Raw genomic sequence first — 25,010 nt, 5'->3', positions numbered from 1 at the left:
TATACTTATTCAGTATACAGTATACATATACATATACATACATATTTAAAAACGTTGCTACACGTCGAGCTCAAAACTAAGTGTAAGACATATGTTTTATATCTGTTTGTGTATATAGGTATAGTATATATATATTTATTGTATATATATATATGTATATATGTATGTATGATGTATGTATATAGAGTTGCAGGCTTACACTTACTATTACGACTAAGCAGCTTGCTGTATGTATGTGTTTCTGTTTCTGTGAATGTGAGGGCAAATGTGGGTGTTCGGGCGTTCGGGTGTGCGGGTGTGCGGGTGTTTTGTGTCATGTGTGTATACTAAACGTTAAATGCAAAGAGCGTCTAACGTCCAGCATGTACATATGTATGTATCGCCTACAGAAGCATGTCGAGATTCCTACATACAATGGATTCCTCTATGGATTATATGAATTAAAATTATCAGTGCATTGCGCTCTAGAGACAGGCAGTTGATTAGTTAATAACTAAAAATACCAAACGAATAATACCAAACTAGTGTTCGCGCCGTCGCTTGAAATGCTCAAATGATCTTAGCGCTGGCGATTGCGGGTTTATTGCGGGGCCGCACTTCTATGTATCATGTTTGTTGTTGGTAGGGGTACAGAAAGATATAGTTACAAATGGTCGATGAATGGTACATACATATTACTTTTGTTATATACAAAACACGACAACGACGATGATGACGATGACGATGGCGACGACAACGACAACGACAACGACAACAACAACGACAAAAACACGACAACGAAATTGTGTGTACAAAAATATGCATTAATACACTTTACATTCATCTCCAAAAATTGTTTTGCATGGATACATCTGTGCTTCGACGAAACCGACAAAAGGTCTAAATTCGTTCGTTTTAACCGTCTCTCGTTTCAGTAATCAGTATTCAGTATTTTAGTATTGGAATAAGGCGTCCCGAAATAGTCTAAATTTATATAACAAAATGTACAAAATTCTTGGTACTCGTATTGTTGGTTACTTTTTACAATGTATGTATACATATAAAATTTTTGTTTGCAATTTACAAGTGTTCGATAACATGCTAAAAAAATTCTATACACTTACGTGAGGGATAGGTTAGGGGGATGGAAAGGGATGGTATCGGATCGGATGGGATGGGATGGGATGGGAAATGAGGCTCATAGATGATTCATAGATGTCTGTTGCACAGCGATTGCAATTCAAGCCGCGCAGGGGCAGTAAGCACTTTCTGTAGTCTGGAGTTGTTTTTAAGCATATCCGTATAAATACATTCTATTTCGTACAGTAAGGTGGGCTGGCAATGACTGACAAACGAAAGGGTTTTGCAAGAAATTTGGGAAACCAAAAAAGGGGACACGTAAAATTTTGCATTCGCTTCGTTTATGGTTTATTTAATATGATTTGCGTACATTTGTTCTGCCCTCTCTTCTCTCTTATTTGCTGTTTCGTTTTGCTGATACAAGTAGTAAAAATCGCTGAGAAATCAACATCTTCAATTAAAAAAAATCATAATTCGGTAATCAGTTGGGCTTACTTGGCTAAACAGGGGTTGGGTTCTCTCTACTGGCGCCCACCTTTCGCTTATCTTCTTCATCCCGATCATATTATATCATCGGTGCGTGGGGCCATGAGGATGTATAAAATTATAAATACATGCGTGTAGGATCGAATAGAATATGTATAGTAGTATGGGTTACTGCGACTTAAAATCAAACAAATTTACAAATTACATACATATGTATACAAAATGGATAATAATAATAATATTAACTTGCTTCCGATGCATGCGTGTATGGGTGTTGTGTACGTGTGAATGTTGGTGTGTACAGGTGTGTATGTATGATGTTCTGTGCGTGTGAGTCTTCTTGGTTCGCTTTCGTTATGGTAATCGGTTTCGTTTTGTTTTGTTTTGTTTTGTTTTGCTTCGTTTCGTTTTGTTTCCCTCTATACACAGCAAGTACATCATTTACAAAAAATAGTTCAATTAAAATTAATGAGAATTTTACATAAAAGTTAAATTTTACATGTGAACAAATTGAAAAATTACATGGTTTCATTGATACATGGTTTGTAGTTTGGGGTTTTTTGTACAAAATTTTACACAGTGCAAAAGCAGCGCGAATGAGTCGAAGAGTCGTTAATTGTGAGAGTGTTTGAGTGTTTCGGTGATCGTGTGTGTTGCGTGTGTGTGTTTGTGTGTGTGTGTTACCGGTTTCATATTGTTTTGGTAGCTGCTGGCTCCATTAACATATATTTACTCTACATTCTACACTATGTGTGGTTTATGTTTGCTATTCGTTATATAAACGTATGCATATTTGAAATGGTTCCTCTGTCCGAACTTATAAATTCTACGCATATTCGTGCTGCCGCTCTCTATACTCTTTACTCGTTACTCTTTACTCTATACTCTCTACTCTCTACGCTCTATATCGCAATCTCCTCCAATTTCCGGCTCTTCGGTTTGTCCTCTTATCAATTTACAGTCGAAACATTAATCATTTACAGATAGGCTTGCTATATAATCATTAATTTACAAAGTTACAACGAAAGTGTACGCAGACAATTTGTTTCTTTGACAATTACATTCATAATAATTTCTTTGTTTTTCTTTCTTCTTTTTTTGTTTTTAACTTAAACATGCGATTGCATTGTACAAATATTTCGTTTGAAATCTTCCGTTCATCTATGTGCTATTTTTTGTTCGTAAAAATACAAATTAATTTTGAGTTTTTTTTTTTGTTTTTTTTCTTCTTTCGAGTGCAGTGCGCACAGTGATCGTTGCGGCTGCCACGAGACGCACGCCATGGAGGCATGGCATTCAATTTTGGGTGTTCTGCTCGGGTGTTTGCTTTCACTTGTATTTGAGAAGCGTGCATGCGTGCGTGCGTGTGAGTGAGTTAGTGCTCTCTTTACAATTCTCCGACGGCCCAGGCGGGGCCTGGAGATGGGGGTCTCTCTCTTCTGATTGCAGCTCGATTCGGCTGCTTGTTCAATAAATTAGATTACATTTATATGTATTTATTTATAGTATGCTTTAGCTTTTGGCTCGTCTCCTTTGCTCTCCTTTGCTCTCCTCTCGTTTTGGCAGATGCCAGACTAAAAACTAAACCTCGATTCGAGAAGGAGGATGTTGTTTCTGTTGACTACATCGACCGTATGATTTCTTCTTTACTTGTCTTTATAGGACGCCGTTGGCGGCTGTTGGTGGTCCAATGGGACCAAGGCCACTGTTGACGGCAGCCACCATCGGCGATGACGACTCGGACACAGCTGGCGATGTTGGTTCGACAATCATGGCGCTGCCATTCTCCTGCACGGAGCAAATCGTTGGCGAGGCGATGCTGGTGGTGGTCGAACAAGAGTTGGTGCTGCTGCTGTTGCTGTTGTCCAGCGAGACGGCTAAGGATGCGGTCGCTGCAATCGAGCATGTGGATGTGGTCGCAGCTGCGCTTCCGGCACCGCTGACTGCCCCCGCAACGGATATGGGCGTTATTTTCATGTAGTATTTCTCCAGCTTGGCGTTGATGTGCTTCCCGTAGGTGTACTTGCGCAAGGCCGTCATGTGGGGCCGTATCTTGGTCATCAGCTTCTTCAGCTGCGTCGGCTCGGACACATCGATCATCTTCTGGACCACGTAGTTGGCATACTGGTCCTTCATCATCACGTGCAAGGCGCTAAGTAGGGCGGAAAGTAAGGAATGGAGTGAGTCTGACATCACTGAGATTAGCGATCGGCTGTTAGCGACTTACTTGTCATTGAAGGTGCACACCTCGTCGATGAGGCCCGTGCGCTCGCCGCGTGTGGCGTGGGTGACGCACTTCTCTACGACGTTCGAGGCGAATTTGTGCTGCGAGAGCACCAGAACCTTGCCGCGCACGCTGTTGATGAGTATGGACTTGTCCTCCTGCTTGCCGTGCTCTGTATGGACGGGTGAATGGGAGAGTCAAGGTTAGTGGGCTGCCAGGCTCCCAGGCGGACGCTGGGATTCCACCGCGGAAGGATGACTCACCTAGCACGTGCTGTATGACGTAGTTGCCGTACTGGTCCTGGATCAACTGCTCGGTGTTCTCGTGCAGCTCGTCCAGAATGGGCGTGGTCTGCTCGGCTGTGCAGTGCTCGAGGATGCGCTGGATGACGCGACAGCCGTAGGGATGTGTGCTCAGCGAGTAGACCTGCCCCTTGAAAGCGTTGATGATGAACTGCAGGGCCACGGGGTCGACGCACTCGATGCATTTCTGCACCACGTGGTTGCCGTTTTGGTCCTTCACGCACTTCAGCACGTGTCCGTCCAGCTCGTGCACGATCTCCTGCTGCTGCTCGGGCGAGATGCTTTCCAGGGCCTTCTGGATCACGCGGCAGCCGTACATCTGCAATGCCAGCTGCAGCACGTGGCCCTTGACCTGCATGCCCAGGGTGTTCTTCTGCTCGGGCGTGCCGAACTCGAAGAACTTCTGGATGACATAGTTGCCGAACACGTCCGTCATCAGGCTGTAGGCGGCGCCAAGAATCTCGCTGAACACCATCTGTTTCTCGGCGGCCGTGGCCCGCTCCAGCTTCTGCTGGATGAACCGCGATCCGTGCTGGTCCTGCGAGAACTCGACAATGTGGTTCAACAGGTCGCGCAGCTGCAGATTCGGGTAGCGCTGGTTCCGGAAGTCCTCCAGGAGCCGGGACCTACCTGGCTGCGGGGCCCCCCCTGCACCTCCAGCAGCTCCGGCCGCAGCCGCCGCCACCGCAGCAGCGGCGACCACCTGGCGCGAGTTGGCTGCCGCTGCCGCAGCTGCCGCCGCCGCAGTTCCCGGAATGGCCAAATGGCTCGAGAACAGCGAGCTGTTTGAGCCGAACATGTTGTTGACGGCCGCCTGGGCAGCCGCAGCGGTGGCCGGAAGGCCCACGGCCATCTGCCGTTGCCGCGACTCGGCGCCCGGAGCCCGGTTGCCCAGCAGACAGGACTGGGCCGACGGGGGCGGCGTCAGCGGGGCCCCGATCGGACTGGCCGAGGCGTTGGCCGCCGCAGCAGCGGCTGCTGCTCCCAAGGCCCCGTAGGCCCCGGCGCCCGACATCGCTCCCGGCCACTTGGCGCGGGCAGCGGCGGCAGCAGCCGCCACGGCCGCTGCCTGGGCCACCGTGCTGTTGACCGCGTTGGCGGCCGCCACTGCGCTGCTGGTGTAGTCCATGGCCGAGGGACTAAAGGCGGATGTGGAGCGATCGAAGGAGTCCCGTCGACCCGTCAACGAGTTTGTGTTCAAGGCGAGGCCTGCAAAAGTGACACAGAGAGTGGCGTTTGGTTATTGTCTGCTTGCAATATTCATTGTGTCTCAAAAGAAAGGTAAATCTATTCACACATCTATTTTAAGTGAGGTCTATTCTGGGAGTACTACGACTATGAAATATGATTATTTGCATGTTGGAAAGAAAGGGGAAGAATGAGCATGGTTGGTGTTGTTCGACGAAGGATCAATGCCTTTGTTGGGCAGCCTTTTGCCAGTCTTTGCCAATAAATGTTCTATTCGAATCGCCTTTCCGTTCAGTTTACGGCCTTAACCAGTTTTATGTTGGGCATAAACCTCTGGCGCAACTGTGCCGCTTTCCTTGTAATTAATCGAGCGTACCGGGAACGGGAGGAGGCAGGAGGGACTTGGAGGAGTGTCTTTACGGCGCCTGTAAAACTTAATTGCCCGCTTCGAGGCGCATCTGCCTTGGCGGCTTGGCTTAGTTTTCGTTGGCCAGTTGGCATTTCAAATGCAGGAACATCTGCCTCTGCCTCTATCTATCTCCTCTCCGAGTCTTTATGTACAGCATTAATGTGGCGCACACACATGACTCGTGTTCCAGCCCCAGGGGATATGTAAAAGGATGCTGGACTGGAGCTGGGGCTGGAGCTGGGAAACAATAAGTGGATGTAGCAGCGGGGAAGGCGGTGGCAACTTGATTGATGCTGTAATCTGTCACTAGCATTTGATTTGCCATCAAGCCGGGGGCGCCGGGGAAGTGACAGCGAGAGATTTACAGCAAAAGAATCTCCTATTGCGTCCCCCCTGAGCCCCCTCGAGCGATGAGTTGGAAATGCGAAACTCTTCGCAAAAGCGAAAGTTCTCAGTGCGAGACATGAGGCGGGGCAGAACATGGAATAACAACTCCACTTTCCAGCCGATTCCAGGACCCCTCAGAGTGGGTTTGCCGCATACATCGGAAGCTGCAACTTGCAACAGCGCGCTGCAACGAGGAGCAACGTTTCAGAAGGGCAGCACAATATTAATTGCACAAATTTATATTTGGCGAGGGGCAAGGCGGGAGGAGGTTCGTAGCCACAAATAGAGGGCGTGGCAGGGCCACGTGGGCACTCCGTTGACACAGAAACTTATCCAGCAACTAATGCAGGGCCAAAAGCTGCGGCAAAGCGGAAAATGGGCTGCCAAAGCCCGGAAGTAAGTGGCTCCCAGGTGGGCGGTTGGGCGGTTGGTCGGTTGAGCTGTTGAGGGGTTCCGTGGTTTAGTGGTTGAATTGGTTGAATCCTGGCTGGATGGTTCGTGTCAGAGCGGAGTGGGTTCGAGGGAGAGCACTCTGTGGCCGAGTATGTGCAACATTCAGTGGGGCACCTCTGGCCGCGTCTGGGGTGCACATTGAATACAAATTGTCCCCATTCCCCCTAATGATAATCCATATGCCATAAGGATCTCAACGACACTTTCCACATCGTGTATTTCCCATAAATAGGCAGATATACGAGCATATAGGGTGTATAAAGATCGGTTTCGGTTACTTTCAGACGCTTAAACACTAATTACATTTCATGGAATGTCCTCGTGGGATGGTGGCCTCTAAACTGCTCTTTTTCATAGCCTACTTAGCAGCGCCAAAGTTGACACAAAGTTGCCCAGGCTCATAATAGTTCCCCGGGTCCCGCTCGCCCTCTCCTCCCCCCTTCAGTCCTCTTTAAGTGACTTGAAATTATAATGCCCCGCGATTTTCTTAGCGCCAAAGACAAAGGCAAAACGCGAGAGAGAGAGAGAGGGAGAGGGCGAGTGAGAGTGAGAGTGCGAGTGAAACGTGAAACGTGTGTGCATGTGCATAATGGGCACGTGTGTGCATTTATAATTCATAAAATCATTACATTAAGCCAAGGGCGGGCAGAGTGCCGTCTGCTGCGTGCGGGTGTTTGTGGAACGTGTGCATAAGCCACAAAATGTCGCCTGCAATAAACTTGGCGTCTTTTTAATGCCACCCTCGTGCCACCCCCGTGCCACTCCTGCCACACACTCGTGTATCCAATGCCTACATACAAACATATGTACTTGCTCGTATAATGGTTGCAGTTTCATTTGGCAAAGTGTGTCCCCAACGCGGGGCCTGCTCTCACACCCCCATCTACCCATCTCCATCACACTCTCGCTCTCACTTGAGCAAAGGAGGGACAGCGAGTGTCTGGAAGAGGGAATGTCCTGCCGCCCCCCCCACAAATTGCATGAATAATTCCCTTTTAAATTGTGCAACTACACGCACCAGACCCAGACCCAGACCCAGACCCAGGCACAGACCAAAAGACAGATCCAACCCCCCTCCCCCCTAGACTGGGGGTGGACCCCTAGACCAATGAGTGGAATAGAGCAAATACATAAGCTGAACAGATGCGGAACATACTATTCCAAGAGCCTTCTACTTCGCCTCCTCATCCTCATCCTCCTCCTCCTCCTCCTACTCCTCCTCCTCCTCAGCCGCGACATTTCATTGATGCAAATTGTTTGTGTATTTTAGCCCTCCCACAATCGCAACCCCCCGGCATCGTCTGCATTTGAAATGGCATTTAGTCGCTCTAGAGACTCTAGGCTCCATCCTGCTGTCTCGCTCCCTCTGAAGAGGCGCCAAATTAGTTGCAATTTAAATGCACGAATTAAAAACTTTTGCCGCCACCGCCAGCGCCACTGCCGCTCTGCCCCTCTGGCAGGCAGAGTGTTTGCTGTCATTTATTAAGCATCGCATTCGCAGTCGCATTTCACGTTTTTTACAAGAGAATTTCGGAAAACTTTCCTCTGCCTGCAATTAAACTCCGCCCCGAAGGGCTGCAGCTGCTGCAGCCCGATAAAAGTAAGCAAATTTTAATATATTTATCAGTTTTGTAAGAGAAATAAAGTTAGGGCGAGCATATCCACAAGACCCAAGCCCAAGCCCAAACCCATGTCAATCGGCATCATTTTCGTTTTGTATTCCCTTCGCCGTTTGCACCACGTTTCGCCACGTTACGCATTTTCCGTGTTTCGGTGCACACGGCAGTGAGGCTTTCATTATGCGTAAGAGCCAGGGTGGCAGGGTGGCAGGGGGGTGGCAGGGAGCCAGCAGCGTGCAACACCTACCGACACCACAGCAAGTGTCGAGCGTGTGCTCGACTTCCTCCGATGCCCGATGCGCCGTGCCCCCGTCCTTTGGTGCCTCTGTAAGCCAACATAGCAATTGACATTTTACAAAATAAACGAATTCATTTGCACAAAAGGCTGCAGCACAGAGGAGCGAAGGCAAAGGCAAAGGCAAAGCCAGATGCGGATGTAGAGAGCGGCTCAATGTGGCAGTGGCAGGACGAACAATGTGCTGCATTGTATGCAAAGTGGTCGGTTTACTGGGTGGCACGGTGGTTGTGCCTTCACTTTCCCTTTCCCTCTGCCTGTGCGAGTGTGCGCCTCGAAGGAGGAGTCCTTCGATCCAATCACATGTTGCCAACATGCGAAAGGTGTACATAATAATTTAGCCGGCAGAGAAGGAGGAGGATGTTGCCTGCTGCCACTCGTACTCCCATTGTTTTCAAGGCAATGCCCCAAAATGGGTTTGGCGGTTGCAAAGCCAAGCCAAGCCAAGCCAAGCAGCCGTCTCCCTCCTCAGCCCCTGAGTCTCTGGCAATCCAACAGGCAACGCAACCCTTCAGACCCAGGCCAAGGTGCATTAACGTTTGTAATTGCAGCTTGTCTCTGAGGCAGCAATGGATTCCTCCATTCCTCCCACTCTGGTGCACAGCTGCTGCTGCTGTTCTCCTTCAGTCAGCCACTTAAAACAATATAATCTCCATTAAAAAGCCTTTTTGACATTGCACACAGCGAGAGCGAGAGCCAGAGGCAGGGGCGGATGGAGAGAGCAGGGGAGAGGGCATCGATTGCACAACATAATGAGGAGGGGAATGCCTCCACTGCCTCCTGGTAGTGCGAGAGGAGGCCAAACTGTGGGGGGCCCCAATGTGCTAATTGTAATTGAGATGCGAATGTGCAAGTGGAATTGTCAGTGAATGTGGATGTGGCTGCAGAGGTGGATACGTGCATCTGGTACACTTCTCGAGAGACCCTTGGCCTAATCACCTGCATCGCAGTTTTCCACTGAGGCACGTCGGAGGAGCTTGGCTTGCATCTAGGAATAGATTCGATTGATTCCCATTTGCATTCGCCCTTCTCGCTCGATTCGAGGGCCAGGCACAGCTTTAAGCCGCGCCAGAGAAGCAATTACGACAGTCCGTTGGACTGAAACACACACAATTGAAATGCGTAATCACTCATACGTCATGTGGAACAGTCGACGGACGGTGTGTGGGGGGGGGCGGAGTCGGGGGGAAAACTTCATTAAACTGCCATATGAGAAGCCAAAATGAATTAACGATATAATAATGCACGCGCCGCTGTTCCACTGTCCATTAATGGTCCGTTGCGGGAATTTTTGCATGCGGTAAGCACAGGATAGGGGGGCGGGGGGGTAGGAGCTGGAGTTGGGGACGTCCGTCAGTCGGACAGATTCGAAAACTGTCGGCGGAAAGCGCAATAATTGATTTCGCCCGACCGTTAATGGAGTTAATGGAGCTGTCCACGTCCGATCGGGGCAGCTTTAAAGCTGCCCGACTCCTGGCCGTCGATTTAAGGATATGTAAAGGAAAAGGAGAGTGGCATGGGGCATGGGGCATGGACAGGGGGCAGACAGTTTGAGCACAAAGTGTAAACTTTCATTGCCTGACTGCTGTTATTAATTATAATTTGAAATTCTATAAATTTACAACAACAATGATAAGCCAACGTCGACATTTTCCTTTCAGCCAGCTGGCCCCACCCTCTCCGCCTCCCCCCGAAGGGCTTTTGGAGCTCGACTTCAATGGCAAAATGTTATTTTTGGCCATGCCGCACAAGGAGCAGCAGAAGCAGAAGCAAACACACTGGGAAAACAATAGGCACATCGAGTGCAGAGGGCAGGACCCACAGCCTGTGCTGCCAACTTGTTTGAAATAAGCTCCGAGTCGGCGCTGCCATTCAATTGACGGGAAAAGAATGTATACAGAATGTATAAGGACTATTGCCGTATTTTGTTTGAATATTATCTATCAATCAGCCGCATGCCGTGGCTGTTTCGGGTCCCTCCTCGGCCATAAGCCTGGAATAACTATCAGCCGGTTGCAATGTAAAACGGAAAACCCCAGAATAGAACCTGCCAAAAGCCAAAAACCTGGCAGTGGCACTCGTCGAGACTCGTGCCACACCACACCACGCCACCTAGGGAGTGAGTGTGTCGTGTCTGTAGCAAACGTTGAAGTTGCAGCTGAAGTTGTTGCAGCAATAATAACATTTTGCATTTTGCATTTTGCATTTCGCATTCCCCTAGTTTTCCCCCGATGGCTTTTCTGTTTTTGATTAGATATATTCTGTACAAATAAAAGAATCTACCGATTCTCCAGCATTTATCTTTGGAATTGGAAGCAGTGTATGACTGCCAGACACCCCCTGATCCGATGGGATCTCTGAAATCCCTTGGCATTATAATTACAAGCGACGCCCAAACACACGGGCGGAGGCTTTACCGAATGGGGATTGGTGGATAAACCCAGATTAATGACTATACAGATATACAGGCTATACAGTGTGGTGGAGGAGGGACAGTGGGAGTGGGAGTGGGAGGAGGATGTTAATGATATGCAACACTTTACACTAATTACAATGGGGGTATTACTTGGGGATGGTGGTGGGGGGGGGCGAATGGTGGGATTGACGACTTACCTCCGACACTGGAACCATTCTGCTGCGAGTAGAGATTCTGTTGGGCTGTCTGCGGCTGCGGCTGGTACAGTTGTGGGCCCTGCGGCGGCGGGGGTCCGGCTCGGGCGGCGCCCGGCGGCACCAGCACGGGGGCGGGGCTAACCAGTCGCATCGGCGTGCCGGTGCGGGGTCCACCCATCAGGAGCGAGCCGGTGTGATCGAGGAAGGCCGGTATGACCTGGACGATATTTTACAGAGATTTCGTTGTGGTTGGTTTCATTTTGTACAGGGTTAGAATCGTTTATGCAATGCAGATGAGTATTGAAAAGAGAACAGAAGTAGGAGAACATAACGGGCCCACTGTACAAGGGCCCCCCACCTGTGGCAGGCGGCAGGTGCACGCAATTTACATGACTTCAAATTTACACGACTCAAGCCCTGGGCCTTGTACAGCGCCCCAATCGGTATTGATTGTACAATGTGCTGAGGTGTGTTTGTATGTACGTGTGTGGTGGGGTGTGTGGGGTGTATATACAAGGCGCTGAGGGGAGCGGGGAGTAGTCGACGACTCACCTGATACGGCTGATTATCGGCTCCCTGCTGCGAGGGCGTCAGCGGGCGGCGCGGCTGGGTGCCCTGCTGTGGTATCAGATTCCCGGGGTACATGCCCCACGGCGCCACGCCGTAGTACTGCGGCATCTGGGCGGCGGCTATCATGCCCATGTAGGGGGCGGCCTCCTGGCCCGGATTGATGACGTACGGGGCCGCCTGTTGCGCGGCATAGGCCGCATTCTGTTGCGCCTGCTGGGCGGCCAGAAACTGTTGGGAGGCCGCGGCCATCTGCATCTGCTGCTGCTGCTGCTGCGACTGCTGCAGCGTCCCGTTGGGGGCGCCGGGCGGGGCTCCGACTGCACTGGCGGCGGATGTGGCGGCTGCAGCCGCGGCTGCGGCGGCGGCTGCATTGGAGGCAACTGCCGCAAGGCCCGGATTCTGCGAGCGGAACAATTGCTGTTGGAAGAAAAGCGGAAAGGCAGAGTTGCGGATTAGTTATCGAGCAATCGAGTAGTCGAGAGGCTGTAGGCTGTAAGTTTCCGAGTTGCCTGCCACAAGCTCACATCTGCACTGATCGGCACCAAATAGACAGCTTCCTCGCAGAAAAATTGCATTTCCTTCTCATTAACAAACAGAATCATTCTGGAACTATCTAGTTTTCGGCTTTGATTACTTATTGAACAGCTGTTTAGTTTAGCAGCTTTCGCAAAGGTATTTTGAACTGGTAAGGACTGTCAAGGACTGTCAAGGACTGTCAAGACGAGGCGAGTCTTGACAGTTCTAAATCGAGGGACATATTTCTAAAAGACTAAGTGACCGAACGAAGCCAATACCCCACAGAAACACACATCTATCGTGCTGCGATTACAATCGATATTTGAGCAAATTATCGATTGGTTCCCATCGCTATGCCACACACTTGTCGCACGTATAACTTTTGCCCATCTTCAAGAGCCGATGGGCCGCAGGGCCCGTCCCTTCCCATCTCATCGTCTCAGCTTTAATCCGGTGTGCCCTCTGATGCATGTAAAGCATCTGGCATCGTTTTTCAGAGGGCTCCGGCACATTCGTCTTGGCTTACGTGAATCTGTCGCGTAATAGGGCGCAACAGTGCCCGTGCCCGTGCCCGTGCCCGTGCCCGTGTCCGTGCCCGTGCCCGTGCTATACGTCATGCGAGTATCAAGTATCCGCATCCGTAGGGATTCTACGAGTAGCATACGCATTTGTAATATCTTGTGTTGTTCTAGCACACACGTGGAAACATGATAAAGTGTTTTCAATTGGAAAATTAAATCAAATCCAATCAAATCAACATGCGATACTCCCTCACTCGTGGGGGCACCGGCATTGGCAGGAGCGGTATCCAAAAGGAAAGAAAACAACAAGGAGAAAGGACGAACGCATGACTGAGTGTTCTGGCTCCATTCGATCCGATGCTGCCCCATGTTTCCCCTCCCCCCTGGGCCTTTGTTTGTGCCCTGTCTGCTGCAGTGTTGCCATATCATTGCCAGGGGCGACAGCTACTCAGGCGATGCAAAAAAGACGCAAAAATAAGGAAAAGGGCAACAAACGAATGGAAAAACTGGCAAAATTGTAGACTCGGACTCGCACAGTCTTTAAGGTTATAGAAACTATAGGAATCGCAGCAAAGGGGATTTGTTCAGTGTGGTGTACGGTCGAAGGACGATCTGTGGAGTAGAGTATCCCCTGAAGGAAAGTCTGCTGCCGACTGTACTACTTTTAGAGGCCCGCTTAGCCAGTCCTGGTCTGGTTACTCCGTCGGTTCCCCTCGGACCTCGGCCTGTGCGAGCTGTGCCTAGCAGCTTCCACTGCTCGAACAGGCTCCTGCGGGGAACGTACTCCCTCGATGGGGCCTCGTGTTCACGGGGCGAATGGAAATTGAAACGGCAACTTGGCCAACATTAAGGGGTAGCCGGGGAGAAGCCAAACAGTGGCAAGGAAATCAATGTGAATTATTGATGAATGGTGCAGAGAGCAGAGAAGCCAGAAGCCAAAAGGCAGAGCGAAAGCCAAATAAAAACGAAACGTGCCAGAAAAAGATTACAAAGTAAAATAATAATAACACGCAAAACTTCTGGAAAACAAAGGAATAGGAACCCGACCCGAAACCGAGTGCAGATGGTGGTAGGGGGTAGGGGGTAGGGGGTAGGGTTGGGACTACTGCTGTGCCGAAGGGCTGTAATGGGTATGTGGCGAAGGCGATGAAAGCCAAACATCATGGCCTGCATACTTTCGGGCGCGTGATGCGTGAGAGCAGCACTCAGGACTCGGGACTCGGTACTCGGGCTCGTCCTGCCTGCGCCGCCATGAAATAATAATCAGAAGCCGAATAAGCGTTGAAATCAGAGCCGGGCAGAGCTCGAGCCCCCGGTTGCCATGGTGTACCCCACTTCCCACCCCCCGCCACACCCCTTTTTGATTATTAAAACGAAATTGAAAACAAAGGGAAATTGTATGTCTACGAGTATGTGTGTGTGTGTGAGAGAGGGAGAAAGAGAAAGCGAGAACATTATGTAATTTCACGCCGTAAAGTATGCAATGCTTTGATTTATTTTTGACGAGTGCCGAAAGTGCTGTCTGCCGCACAACATCGCGCCAGCATCCCCTTCGAGAGAACAGATCCAGCCATTCCCCAATCCCCAAGTTCCCGACTTCAGCTGGCAGCTGGGAAAACAGCTGTTGTTGAGTGATGGCGCCACACTCGCTAGTTCGCAATCGCTAGTTCGCACTCGTTCCTTTTGAGCTGTCTGTGATATATGCAAATAGCGCATACTCGAAGTTCAGGCTCAACAAGTGAAAGGATAACAGGATAGACTGTGTTCCAGGAACACAGTGGAAAATGCTGGCCAATTTCCCGTCTCGTAGGGCACATTTCTGGCACATTTTTCCCTTTTCCTTTCTTTGCTTTCCTTTTATAATTTTCGGTGGCGTTTCGACCCCCCCGCCCTGGGTTTTCATTTTTATTTCATTTCATTTGCGAGTTGGCCAGAGAAGGGCAGGGGGCACGGGGGCACGGGTGCACGGGTGCAGGGGGGGCGGGGGCGCGTGCTTAATAAGCTCCCTGGTGTACAATTTTCAGCGCTCGACTCGTAATGGAAATTATAGCTGATGTCATACACAGGGGACTCTGCCCCGGCCTTTCCTCTGACTCAGGACTCTTTGCCAGTCCTGCGCTCCACTCCACTCCACTCCACTCCAGTGGGCTCTCCTGTTTCTGGTTTGTTTCTGTTCTGTGACGCCCTTGGAGTGAAAGTGAGCCAGCCAACTATAGGAATATTTCCCCAACCCATCTCCAGCCCAACCCCCAACTTGTTGCAAGTGGGTCGCAAGGGCAGCAGGGGGGGAGGAGAAGGGGCAAAGTTGCCGCTTTTAATGTTGCTTTGTGCCTTTTTGCCTGAGTGGATTAGTTAGTTGGAGGCAGGCAGCAGCAGGTGGGGCACACTCGCTAGTTGATTTATAATTATGGCCGGCAGCAGCACCATCACGAGCAGTGCCACTGGCTGTGGCAAGTAGGACCTCGACTAACTCCGCCCCCGCCCACCTTGCCCAAAGTTTCAAGTGGCACATACACAAAGTTGCTCGGCTTGATTTGCTGCAATTGGTGTGTGTTTGCCTTTTTTGGGTTTCCTCCCTTTTCTCCTTTTCCTCTTCCATTCCTTTTCCATTTCCTTCGCCTTCGACGCTGCCGATTGACATAGTTTCTGTTGTTTCGAGGGGTTTCTGTTTCCGTTTCTGTTTCGGTTACTGGAGGACTTTTCTGTTCTTTCGTCAAGTGTGGATGATATTGTTCAGGTCGGAGAATGAATGCTTCAAGTGATTCGAATTAGTTTTCACATTTTCCCCCAATATTTGCTCTTGTTGCTAGTGCAGGCCAGGCCTTTGTTTGCTCTTCCTTTGGTTCCATAGAAGTTCTCCACTTAATTATAAATATTTGATACTTTTCCAGATACATTCGGAGCTTTCATTCCCTTAAATATTCCATTTATATTCGTAGCCAACAAGATAACATTGAAAATGGATTTATTGTTCCAAAAACTATTCTGCAGGAGGTTGAACGGGCTTAACCTATTTTAGGAGCTTTTGTGGCAATGCCAAAAGTTGAACAAAGTTCATCGAAGCGTTCCTTGGAATCTTGAAAATCCATGTCGAAAATCGTAGCAAATTATGACACGGTAACTATTTTTCGTTTATCGTTAAATGATGGAAAATGCGACCGCACAAGAAAAAGCTGTCAGCATGATTTGGCCAAAATATGCAAGACTTTTGCAAGGAAGTTTCGATTTTGACCTGGTCAAGGCTATGGCTATAAAAGACAGGTCCCTACGCAGGTTGTTTGAACAGTTTCTTGGGCGTGACTCGTATTTATAGAATTAATTTAGTCGAAATACTTTGTTGTTTAATGTTACCCTGTTCACACTGTTCAGGGCAACAGCATTGTCGTCATTGCGTCACAGAGTGCGCTTCGGTTCCAACTCGATCGCGCACGCTCGGGGGCGCTCGGACGATCCACACATGCCTTACTCCCACGACCCACACAAGCCACCCCCTCACGATCCACTCATGCCTTCCTCTCACTACCCACACATGCCACCCTCTCACGATTCACACATTCCATCCTCTCACGACCCACACAAGCCACCCCCTCACGATCCACACATGCTTTACTCTCTCGATCCACACATGCCTTCCTCTCACGACCCACACCCTCTCAACCGGCCGCGATTCACCTACAATACACACAGACGATTCAGAGGTGGGTTACGCGCAAACTTATGCATATTACACGTATACGATTTATTAAATTTATAAAAATGATTGAAATTCATTAGAAAAATCACTGCAAGCGTTTATGTCGAGTCCGATGCCCCCCTAAAGCTCAGCATAAAGGTGTACAAGGGGAGCACTGATCTTCTAAGGTGCTTCAATTGATGTGGATTTTGGCAGAAATAAACATTTGCCAGCAATCTTCTATATGTGTTTGGAAAGCATGCAAAAATGTGTACTTTTTGGGGGGAAAAAATCGACTCAGGCTTTTCCTTGGATGCCAATAGCCATAGCAATGGCATAGAACACCTTTTGGGCATTCAGGGAAAGTTAATTTTTATTCGAGAATAGTAGTAGTGACAAAATTCGTCGAGTGTGAATCAAAATTGTATTGGCCAGAAATGGAGGAGGAAGCCAAGAAGCTGCAGGCCGCCGCAGGCGTCTGCTGCTGCAACTGCAGGCAGAAGCTGAATCCCCGCCAGCTGTTCGAGGACAACGTGGAGGACATCGCCAAGAGCCTGGCGCAGATAATGCTGATCTGCGGCATCCACGCGACGAAGTGCCGCCAGGCGAGGTCCATCATCAAGCGGGCCTTCGTGTACTACGAAAAGCTGAGGACCCAGTGCAGCCCGAGTGCGGCGCCGGGGTCGCGTCTCAATCGGAGCGACGTGCTGCAGGCGCTGCGCATCAAGTGCCAGATGGAGCGCGTGGAGGCCATGCTGTCGTACTCGATCGTCAAGCGGGCGTTCAAGGCCTTCTTCCACGGGAAGCCGCCGGCGTCGCTCAGCAATCCCTTCGGGGATGCCATGGCCATTCACAGCCAGCAGCGGGCATGGATGCATGCCGCCTACAAGACCTCCAAGATCTTCGAAGTCTACCAGCCGGCCTTCTTCTGGGCGCACAAGTTCTACGAGAGGGAGATCGGCGCGGTCTACGAGGCGCTCTACAGCCGCATGAGTGCCCGCTGCAACCCGATGCAGGTGCCGCTGTGCACCTGTCGTGGCTGCTCCAAGCAGGTGGTGCCCGGCGACCCAAAGCCCCCCGACAGACGGGTGCTTAGGAAGCTCGCCCTCAAGGACGACTGCGATCCGCCCAAGGACTGTATTCTGTGCGGCCTCCAGCTGCCCCGCCGAACGGCGCCGCTGCCACGTCCCGTGCGCAACGCAGAGGTGAATCTGCCGCGCTGCGACAAGTGCAACAGCCCGTTCCTCATCTGTGAGTGCAACATCGACCAGCTGACGGGCGAGCAGTACGGGGAATGCGGCCAGGACTCGTACAAGGTGAAGTGGTACCGCCTGGAGGATGAGCAGCCGCAGCCGAAGCCCAAGCCCAAGTCCCAGCGACCGCCGTGTGCAGGAGACATGCCACCAGAGGACGAGGACGGGGACGAGGACAGCAGCACGGCAGCAGCGTCCACCGAGGATTGGGAGAACCATCACTGTCCCGTGGACTGCAGGCACGACAGCTGCAGTGGGTCCTCGGATGTGTGCCCCGGCGACGTTGGATCCTCGAACGTCTGCCATGGCGGGGCCTCGAGTGAGGGTTCCACCAGCGAAAGCTGCACGGATCCTGGCGACAGTATGGTGGACAAGCTGGAGGATTATCTCAACAAACTGTGGGCCGAAGAGGTGGCCGAGAAGAAGAACCCGCAGACGTATGTGGCCAGGACCATTCCCGAGCCAAGAGAACCCTGCAAGCGCTGCAGGGGTTGAGGATCGATGCAGTCCACCCACTCCACTCCACTCCACTCCACTCCACTCCACTCTGTGTTTCTTCCTTTTGTCTGAGATTTCGGAAATACAAGAAGTTCGAGTAATCGACTAGAGATCCGCAGTAGCCATTAGTGTCTCTGGAATGGCGACGACCACTTAGCCACTCTCAAGTAGCCATCCGCACTTCTTCGAGGTGCACCGCCCCCCCCCCCCACCCCCTCGCTGGCAGGAGGCCACTCCTCGTGAGCTGCGCTTTAATTAAATATCAATTACGCAGTCGGCCCCCTCCCCAGTCCGCCCACGAGCTCAGCTGAAAAGCAATCAATTAAGTGTCCTTCCCAAGGAAGTGTCCATTTCCATTTCCATATTCCCGATTCCGATTCCGATTCCAGAGAAAGGGTAGGGGGAGGAGTGCACTGCAAATATTTGTAGTCTATTCCGAGGCGCAATAAAAACAGAACGCCAATCGACTATGAATGATGGAGCGGAGCCGGCGCTCCCCTTTCGATGGTCAGCCAGTGACAGTTGCCCCTGCCACATGGCAAATAAGCATGAGAATGGAACGGGTTCGTTGTGCCTCCCCCCAGCTCATCCTCCTCCTCCCCCTCCTAGGGGTGGGTGCACAAACGACTTGTAAACAAAATTAATGCCACAAACAAACATTAGAGCACTTTCGCTGTGTGGCTCATTAGGCAGGGTGTTCGGTTACCCCTGCCAGTGGCCTCTGGGCGGTTGGGTGTGGTCAACACCACACACATTCATTTCGTTCTGGAAAAGCCAACAAGTAGTCCGAAGACCACCGAAGAGTCCCAGTCGCAGTCGCTGACCATTAAACCGAATTACTTAATGGCCGCACGCGTGTGTGCCTGCTTTTAGGCCCAGGACACACCCACACACACACACACACACACCCACACACACATAGTGGACAGGCAAGACTTTCTTGAATTCGAGTTTCGGCTTTCTTTTCCTCCTTCGCTTCTCTGCTGTCCGTCGGTGTGTGCGTGATTGCTGTTTGTATATTGCTTTTTAATTTTCCTCGTTACTCGCAATTTCCAGCTGAAACGTGAGCCTCAAAAGGCGCACAACCGAAGAGAGAGAGAGAGAAAGGAAGAAGGATAAGGATAGGGCGCAAGGAGAGCCACGGTTAGAGGTGGCCTACTAAAACCCGCCTTAAGGTTGGGCCCCGGACTTACATTGTTGTTTCCATTTGGAGCCCCAACTTTGCCATCACATATTTCATAAGTTGGTGAAACTTCAGTTCCCAGTCTTGCCAGGAATTCGATAGTTGTTTCCCTTTCCGCTTCGTGCCTTTGCACTCAAGGATATCGGGGTGTGACCCCGGACCCCAGACCCCACATCGGGATGGGAAGAGTTGGGCAATCGATGACAGGCAAGCGGCGGACTAGTTAGTCGCTCAGTTAATCGGAGAACTAAGTAGTAAATGTGTAATTTGTGGGAAGCAGAGAGGGCCTGTCTGGCAGGGTACTCTCTCCCTCGAGGAATAATAGTTCATTTGCGCTCATTACCAGCGGCAATAAACCAATGGAACCTCTTTCTCTCCTCTCTTCTGCTCGGATTTACAATGTACGGGAGGGCCTTTAAGAGGGCCAGCCAGCTCCAAAATGCGCTCCATTTCCTTTGCAGTGTTATTTTATTTTATTAATGAAATTACGCAATTTCCCTTTTACGTTACGTTGCGTTGCGTTACGTTTGGTCTGGTCTGGTTTTTGTTTGCTTTATTTAACGAATGACGCAGCTCCCTGCGAATGGGGCGAATGAAGAGAATGAAGAGAGTGGAGGGAGTGGAGGGAGTGGAGAGAATGGAGAACTCTGTGCGAGTGTTAAGTAAATGTGACCTTAATTCGCAGAGCGGTAAATGCTATGTTGATATACGGCTGGGATGCTGCAACGGGCGGGGCACAACATTTGCATGGAGAGGACATTTAAAGTAAAATATGGCCAAATGCCGCAGGACAAATGTTCGATAAGCGGGCGCTTGGGTTCAAAGGACGCTGCAAATTACCGCAAAAGGAAGCTCCTCCACAAAGGCTGTTTCCCCGTTTCCCTGTTTCCCCGTTTCCCTGTTTCCTGTTCCAACAAATTGAACATAAAAATGTTTGAGGAAAATGAAGCCATAAATGCGCAATCACGGAATTACACAAAAAGTACGGCAAAAAGGACGTGGGCGCGGGCACGGACACGGGCACGGGCACGGGTGGGTTTCCCAGCCAAAGTGTTTATTTATGCAGTTTTTATTTCAGAGCGAAGTTCGTTCTAGCCGAACATTGCGCATACGCAACGTTGTGTGCCCCACGAAGGTAGAACAAACTTCAGCAGCAGCCGCCCTCTGCCTTCCCTGCCTTGCCTGCCCGTCAGGTTTAATTGCCTTGCAAATTGCAAAGGAAGTAAAACCACGCAGATCCCTTTGAATTTCATAACAAATTGCTGTAAATTGAAGTGAGCCACCCCCCCATCACCAGCCCCAGCCCCAGCCCCAACCCCGAGTCTAGGCATTGTCTTGGCCGGGAAAAGTTTGACTGCTCGGCTCGCATCGCCGGAAAACCGCCGCCCATTAAAACTATTTGCCGTAACAAACAAGTCGTCCGGCAGCTGGAAAAAGGAAGAACGTGGAGGGCGAAGAACATTTTTGTGTGTGGCAAAGATTCTTGCGGGGCCCAGCGGACCGGGTGGCAAGTGTGGGAGCAGTGGGGCTGTGCAACACCAAACTTTGATTGTCTGACAAGCTTTGTTGCATACTTTCGGGGCGAACGAAACTATTTGCCGAACTATTAGAAAGTCAATTAGGGCTTTTTTCTGGCACTTTTCTTTTATTTTTTTCCCCCTTTTTTCACACTTTCCAGAGCTGATTGCGGCTGTGTGCCGCTTTAAAGGGTTTTCCAGCTGCAAGCTGCCAGAGTTGATTGAATTAAGTCTGTGCTTCGGACAGGATGCACGTAATTTCAATTAAAATCTGTTTCTGTATCTGCTGGAATCGCAGGACACCTGCGGAGACAACAACTCGCACACTTTTCCCTGGTTTTTCCGGGCCGATTGTCCCCGTTTGACAATTGCTTTCTGATGTCCCGGCAAATTGCGCTGACAGCATTTCAACCGAAAAATAGAGATCGACCCGACCCGCCCCGCCCCGCCACGTGTCCGTGTCTGGCATTGGAAGGGCTTGCGATGGGGTAAGGGGGGATGGCATGTCCCGGGAAATGACAGACACAGATTGGGACAGAGATACGTGGATAAATATTATTCGAGTTTGAGTTTAATAATTGAGTTTCAATTAATTATGGCAATAGATACGTAATTCGGCGGACGAGAAATCGATTTTGTTCTCCATTATCTAGTCATACGAATGTTACTGGAAATACAGACACAGCCTGGCATAAAACTGAAGCAGAATGAAGCAAAAGCAATGTTTATTCTCTAGCATTTTCCCTGGCAGACTTTTGTGGCTTTTGTGGAGTGCATATTGTTTGCAGGGGGCGGATCTGGTCGCAATAATCCAACGTAGAGGACGGCATAATTACGTCGTGATAAGAAATGCAGGTGGGTTCCAATATGAATAGGTTATTCGTGTTGTATGTGGAATCGCAGCTAAAACTAGCTTACGATCCACGCAACGGTGAGCGCCGTGTGGATCGTAAGAGCGCACAGAAGCGAGAGAGCGAGGCAAATGTTAACAGAGCGAGGCAAATGTTAACAGAGCGAGGCGGATGTTAACAGAGCGCGGTACCCAGCAGCGATAACAGGCTGTTAGCTTGGGCTGCTAACAGCGCGGTTGTCCTGTTACAGCGATTACCCTGTTTCGCGCTGCTTGGCTCTAGCATTCGCTTCATTCAATGAATGATTCATTTGCTCACTTCCCGAGTACGTGAGCGTGTGTTTCCTTGGCCATTAATTGACAGGAATATCGACGTCACTTCCGACGCCCCCATAGCAGCCACAATGGCCCTCCTCCGTGTGCTTCTGCCACAGTTTTGCCACATTTTTCGGTTATGAGTGCTACGTGCCCAGCGTCTCGAATTCGATTTCATGCTCGACTTGCTTTTCAAATTAACTGAAAATCATTAATTGCTAAGCAAACCCAGAGAGTGGACGGATACTCGGGGATACCCAGTCCAGTATCGACCCGGACCCCGACCCCCTCCCCCCCACCAGTTCCGGGGATACCCGTCCGTTCCGCCCGGCTCCTCCGCAGGCTGCTAATTGCCAGTAAATTAGTTTCTATTTGCAAATTAAATAACCCAAACCAAACCAAACCGAACCAAGTGTCCAAGCTGTCAAGCTCTTTGACTGACAGACTGACGGACAGCCTGACGGACGGACAGACGGACGGACGGACTGGGCGACTACGGGACTGAGGGACGGTTCGACACGGCCAGCGAACTGCAGCGTTTTCAAATTCAATTTCCATTTCAGTGTAAAGTTTACTCCCTCCTGATGGAAATCTGCTTAAAGTCCTGGACGAGGACGAGGGGGTGGGGGTGGGGGTGGGGGTGTAGAAGGGGCCGCGTGTGCTGTGCAGAGTCAACAAAAAGCGGACGGAAAAAAGCGCAAGTAACCAGACACGCCCCCCTGCCGCCTCCTTCCGTGGCTGCTCCTGGGAGAAAATCGATAGCCTGATTTTCCACGGTGAAAGCAAACAAAAGACAAACACACATAGCATGGAAGGCACGGATGGAGGCCGAGGCGAAGGCGAAGGTGGAGCAGCATATTCCGAGGCAGCTTCGTCCCTCCCTGTCCACGCCCACAAAAGTAGGCAACGCTCTGCCTGCACACAATACATTTTTAATGGGTGCCCTGCTGCTCTCTAGGATTCCATCTGCGTCTAGGACATAATGAGTAGGCGCCGCACTGCCTGGCTCCCCCTCGTCTCGCCCACCTGCAGCCACACGCCTCTTGAATGCCATTTTGTGGGCGTTTTGTCGCCCACATTCAGAGAGGCGTACGACGACCATGAGATAAATGCATGAGAAGGAGAGCAGAGCTAAATGAAATTAAGCCCCCACCCCCCCCTACGAGCACACTGTTCCTCCCCACCTACCTACCTCTCTCTCTCTCTGTCTCTACGGGAAAACATTCTAAGCTTAGGCGTAAAATGCCATTAGATAAAAGTTGAAATGGCATTCCTATGAGAGGGGAATGCCTACTACACATCAAAGTCTTGCCCAATAATCTCTACTACTCATTTCGGCTCGAGCGAGCCGAGCGAGTGATCAGGGGGTTGTCGCACCATCAAGGCGAGTGTGCAGGGGGTTCCTATATTATTCCATTGATGCCTCCCCGCTCCCATGCAGAAAGTGTTGTCTGCTCCAGGTGTTTGCTTATACATGAACGAGCGCCTAATGAATCATGGGATATTTACCGCGCCCCAATTCGCCCCACAGTCCTCCACTTTGCCCCTCTCTCGTACTTTTCTCTTTACTGCACTCGTAAAAACCAAAAATTGAACGCATTTCGATATTTATCGATTTGCTGTCACGTTATCTGGCCAACATTTTGGGGCTTTACTAACCAAACAAACCCTCAACGCCATCCAAACCCCCCACCCCCGCTCCTCACGAGTGGAGTACCCACAAAAACTACCTTCTGCCGCTTCTAGGGGCGGGGAGGGGGGGGGGGGGAACTATTAATGCCGGGAACGTATCAAAATGTTTCAAACATAAATCAACACAAAAGTTCTCATAAAACCCACACACACGGATAGTGTCAATCAAATGGGAAATGCACCCAGGCCTGCCCAGCCCGTACTCTTTCGCTAACCCCCTTCCCTCCCCCACTTTCGCACCCGTCCAGCACCACCCAACACTCTTCCAAGTGCGAGGAAATATTTAAAAACAATTTAAGCAGTTACTTTGCTTTTCTCTTCTTTTTCGGGGGTAGAAAGTTTCCCTTTTTTTATCGAGAAAAGCAGGTGAAAATGTCAACGACAATTGCCATCGCCGCCAGGTGGCACTGGTGCGGGTGAGAAAGCAACAATAACAACAACAACAGGCCAAACAGGCGAAACAGCAACAACATTTGCATAAATTTCAAGCAACGTTTGGCGGCAAAAGTTTGCCCCGAAAGTGATTTACATGAGCAGAGGTAGAGGCAGAGGCAGAGGGGAAGGGAGAGCTAGATGGGGGATGGGGATGGTGTAGTCACCCCCCCTCTACTCTATGCATCCTTAAGTTCAGTTTAACTTTTGCTATAAACTTTTGTCACGCCTCCACATCACGGCCCTGCCCCTGCCACGCCACGGGGAGTTCTTAGCGCCTCCGTTAGCGGGTCGGGGGGTTGCTTTTTCTTCTCTTTTTGTACGAGTACGGGGGAATTTCAGCTTTTTCCTGGTTTTTGTATTTTTATTAACCACATTAGTTGATTTTTGTCACGCGAAAAGTTTCCCCCGCTGAAATGTGATTTATGGAAATTTCCTTCACACTTATGTCCCTTCTCCCTCCCTCTCCCTCACTCCCTCACTCTATTTGCGTGAATATTTTAAGAATATATTTATTTAGCGGCAGGACTACAACTACTGTTTGTGCGAGTACCTTTAACGATTCTCCTTCGAATTTCAGCTTGGGGTTTCCTGCATTTAGTTATTGTGATTTGCGTTGATTTTGTGGGTGTCCAGGGGGGCGACCAGAGGGGGGGGGGGGGGTGCAGGGCGGTTGGGGTGGGTATTTGCGTGGACTTGATTTAATGACCCCAGCAGTTTTATTATTTATTTATTTTGTTGGAATTTAGTCAACAATTTGTTTGATTTGATTGCTTGGGCAATGAGGCGGAGAAAACGAGCCAAGCAGAAGGGGAAAACACACAGAAAATACAACAGATGAGAATACCTATGAGATCTCTGAACAGAGACTATGCATCTTTAAATATAAACCTGGAAGTTAAGACCCAATTCAAGGGTAGGACACGCTTCGCTTCGATCTGCTGTTTCCATTCTG

The 25,010-nt window shown here is 50.1% G+C and overlaps 2 protein-coding genes across 8 annotated transcripts in view; one reads left to right on the top strand and one right to left on the bottom strand.

Annotated features, from left to right (window-relative positions):
* Positions 1–311: 311 nt before the first annotated feature.
* Positions 312–25,010, bottom strand: part of LOC108154994 (maternal protein pumilio) — a 207,651-nt gene continuing 182,952 nt past the window's right edge. For all 7 annotated transcript variants that reach the window (XM_033389405.1, XM_017285537.2, XM_017285538.2 and 4 more), the window contains 5 exons: positions 11,588–12,022; positions 11,036–11,252; positions 4,033–5,280; positions 3,773–3,941; positions 312–3,697 (listed from right to left, as the gene is read on the bottom strand). In XM_033389405.1, the coding sequence (XP_033245296.1) occupies positions 3,202–3,697; positions 3,773–3,941; positions 4,033–5,280; positions 11,036–11,252; positions 11,588–12,022 (2,565 nt within the window). In that variant the 3' untranslated portion in view covers positions 312–3,201. The remainder of the gene's footprint in view (positions 3,698–3,772; positions 3,942–4,032; positions 5,281–11,035; positions 11,253–11,587; positions 12,023–25,010) is intronic.
* Positions 16,628–18,187, top strand: LOC108154995. The gene has a single exon (XM_017285544.2). It carries the CDS (start codon positions 16,753–16,755, stop codon positions 18,061–18,063), a length of 1,311 nt encoding a protein of 436 aa, XP_017141033.1. The 5' UTR covers positions 16,628–16,752; the 3' UTR covers positions 18,064–18,187.

This window comes from Drosophila miranda, chromosome 2 (genome assembly GCF_003369915.1).
Source record: "Drosophila miranda strain MSH22 chromosome 2, D.miranda_PacBio2.1, whole genome shotgun sequence".
NCBI classification, from domain to species: domain Eukaryota; kingdom Metazoa; phylum Arthropoda; class Insecta; order Diptera; family Drosophilidae; genus Drosophila; species Drosophila miranda.
Note: the sequence above shows the minus strand (reverse complement) of the source record. Positions and strands in the feature narration are given on the sequence as shown.

What these genes read in the sequence shown, in the direction of transcription:
- LOC108154995 (XM_017285544.2), top strand. Translation starts at nt 16,753, where the DNA reads ATGGAGGAGGAAGCCAAGAAGCTGCAGGCCGCCGCAGGCGTCTGCTGC.